Raw genomic sequence first — 2,974 nt, forward strand, 5'->3', positions numbered from 1 at the left:
AGACTCACCCATTTCTCCTTGGGAATCCTTGAATTCCTGTTGTTGAGCCTCGATCTTCACTGAGGGCCAGTCATCAACTGTTTAAGTGTTCAATTATCAATAAGCCGAAGTCTGTGGAAGGCCATAATGGCCCTGCTTTAAGTGGTTCACTGCTCCCACAGCTCACCACGCTGTCTCTGCCTCCGCCACTATCTTGGATCTCCGATTTCTCTTAAGATTTGAAAGCATTGGAAACCTGATGTAGGGTTGTTCTGAGTCAGAATCCACACAAAGGCAGTGCGTTTGGTATTGGGTAGTGAAATCAAATGACATTTTGATTAATATATAACTCAACAGAGAGATTTGAGGTAAAGTTACTTTGTTTCTAAAGAGGTAAAGGTACTTGGAGAAGTTTGTATTCTCCTAATTCCTAGTATTGTAGCAAAGAGGATCTGGAGATGGGAGAAGATGCAGAATTGACCTGCTAGGATTGACTGGCTTTTGGCCAGAAGAGAGTCAGCTCACTGAAAGAAGATAGAAATTGGAGAGGATGGGTACGATGTAGATAGATTCCATTACCTCTTAAGAGTTATTGTTGTTGCTATGTGCCATCATGTTGCCTGCAATTCATAGCGATCCTATGTACAACAGCCCTAAACCCTGCTCTATCCTGTGCCAACCTCACTGTCTCCAACACACCTACCCTGATTACCCCAGTCACTAAATCAATCCATCTCATTGAGGGTCTTCCTCTCCTGAGCTGTCACTCCACCCTCCCAAGCATGACGTCCCTCTCCAAGGACTGGTACCTCCTTGCAACATGTCCAAAGTATGTCAGAATATGTGACTATATATTTATACATGAAGTATGAAATATATATTTTGTTTACTCCTCAAAGTAGTTTTGCAAGAAAGCAGTAAATATCTTTATTTTTCAAGAAAACAAATTCCAAGAGATTCCATAACTTAGTCCAGGTCTAATAGTAAAAGCCAGTCTATTTGACAGTAAATTTTTGGGGGTTTATAGTATGCTTTGTATTATAAAAACTTATTAGCATTTACTGTAAATTGGAAGAATTTGTTAATTGTGTATTGTCAAAGCATGTTTCAGAGTATGTAAATTCTAAATATGAATGATTACTATAAAATGTTTAATACATATTTTCCAAAGGAGTATTCTAAGTGCTGCCTTTTTACATTCTTAATTGTTGTTGTTGATTGCCATCAAGTTAAGAACGATTCTTAATGGTGCTATGAACAAAAGGCCTGAAGCCTTTCTGTAACTATCGTCATTTATCAAAGTTCAAAAAGTTTCTATGGGCACGTTGTTTGGGAAGTGGATGCCATTCGTTAATATTCAATGTTAATAACTTTCAAATATTTCATTTCTAGGCTGTACAAACTTTAAAAATGTTTGAAAAGAAGGACAGTAGAGTGAAAAGTGCTGCTGCAACCAACCTTTCATTCCTGTATTATTTAGTAAGTTCTGTTTTTACAACTAATCATTGAGCATATGGGGGGGGGGGTTTATTGAAATGAAACACACATGACAGAAAATTAACATTTCCAAGTGAAAAATTCAGGGGAAATTTAGGACATTCTCAATCTTAAACAGCTGTCACCTCTGTGATGCTCGATGCTCTTATGTTTGTTGTTTAAGGCCCTGCCAGCCTGTCAAAGTGACTGCACCATTTCCCGTTTGCACCAGTAAGACACAAGACTTGCAGTCCCTTCACATTCAGCTGACATCGTTCCTTTCCCTTTTTGTGATTACAGTAACCACTTGATAAGTATTATCCATCCAAAATACTTTTATTGACTGGGTTTTGTGAATACATACCCAGGCCTTTCTTCTTCCTAGTCTCTTAGTCTAAAAGCTCCACTGAAACCTGTCTCCATGAGTAACCCTGATGAACTTGAAATACTACTAGTGTAGCTTCCAGTAACACAGCAACATACAAACCACCACTGTAAGATATATGGGAGGAAGCTGGACTCTACAAGTATGGATATGACATGAGAATTGGGAAAAGACTCATTAAAAATTTGAGATATATAGACAACACAACCTTGCTTGTGTTGTCTTTATATTAAAGACTTACTATTGAAGGTAAAATAATATGTCCCTCAATATGGATTATGTCTAAACATAAAACAAAAATCCATCCAAATAGACTGCTAAATAAGATCAGACTAATTGGCAAAGAAATTTAAAATCTCAAGGACTTTGTTTAGTTGGATCATCAGTCAAGGTCCATGGAAGCAGCAGTCAAGAAATCAAGTGACCTATTACACCAGCAGATCTGCAAAAGACCTTTTTAAAGTTTTTAAAGGCAAAGATGTCACTTTGATGACAGGTTCACCTAATCCAAGTCATGGTCTTTTTTTTTTTTCCTCCCAAATCATAGATTTATTTTTTTTAAGTGTAAGCACTTTATATATAAAAACATAGCCATCATTAACAGTAAATTTGGATGAAACATGAACCATTTAACATAACTGATATAAAAAATGGACAAAGGGCTTTGCCTAATTAAGTCTTTGCCTTTGATTCTTCGGAGAAAAAGGCCATGGTCTTTTCAGTCACCTCATATGCTTACAAAACTACAGGAGAGAGGGAAAGAGGAGCAAGAAGAGTTAATGCATTTGACTTGTACTGTTAGCAAAAAACATAGACTATGCCTTAGCCTGCCAAAGAAATGGCTAAGTCCTTTGAGGATGTGTGACCAGATGCCCCTTAGAAGTGACAATAGCAAAGTCTTATCTTGCTTGCTTTGGATACATCATCAAGTGTCCAGTCTCTAGTGATTTGGCCATGACACCAAAAGCATGAGGAGGGAAAAAAAAAACAACTGAACTTTCTCAGAGTTGAAAACTCTTATGTAGCAAAGACATTTATAAGAAAGTGAAAAGATAACTTAGAGAATGGAAGGAAATACTTGCAAATTATATTTGATAAGGGTTTACTATCCTTATAGATGGATAATGTAATATA

General features: G+C 36.9%; 1 protein-coding gene across 1 annotated transcript in view; it reads left to right on the plus strand.

The window, feature by feature from the left end:
• Positions 1-2,974, plus strand: part of IFT88 (intraflagellar transport 88 homolog (Chlamydomonas)) — a 143,577-nt gene that overhangs the window by 56,797 nt on the left and 83,806 nt on the right. Inside the window, exon 15 of the mRNA XM_006894098.1 lies at positions 1,372-1,458. Within this exon, the coding sequence (XP_006894160.1) occupies positions 1,372-1,458 (87 nt within the window). The remainder of the gene's footprint in view (positions 1-1,371; positions 1,459-2,974) is intronic.

Source organism: Elephantulus edwardii, unplaced genomic scaffold (assembly GCF_000299155.1).
Source record: "Elephantulus edwardii isolate Elephantulus edwardi_28Jun2011 unplaced genomic scaffold, EleEdw1.0 scaffold00135, whole genome shotgun sequence".
Lineage (NCBI taxonomy): Eukaryota > Metazoa > Chordata > Mammalia > Macroscelidea > Macroscelididae > Elephantulus > Elephantulus edwardii.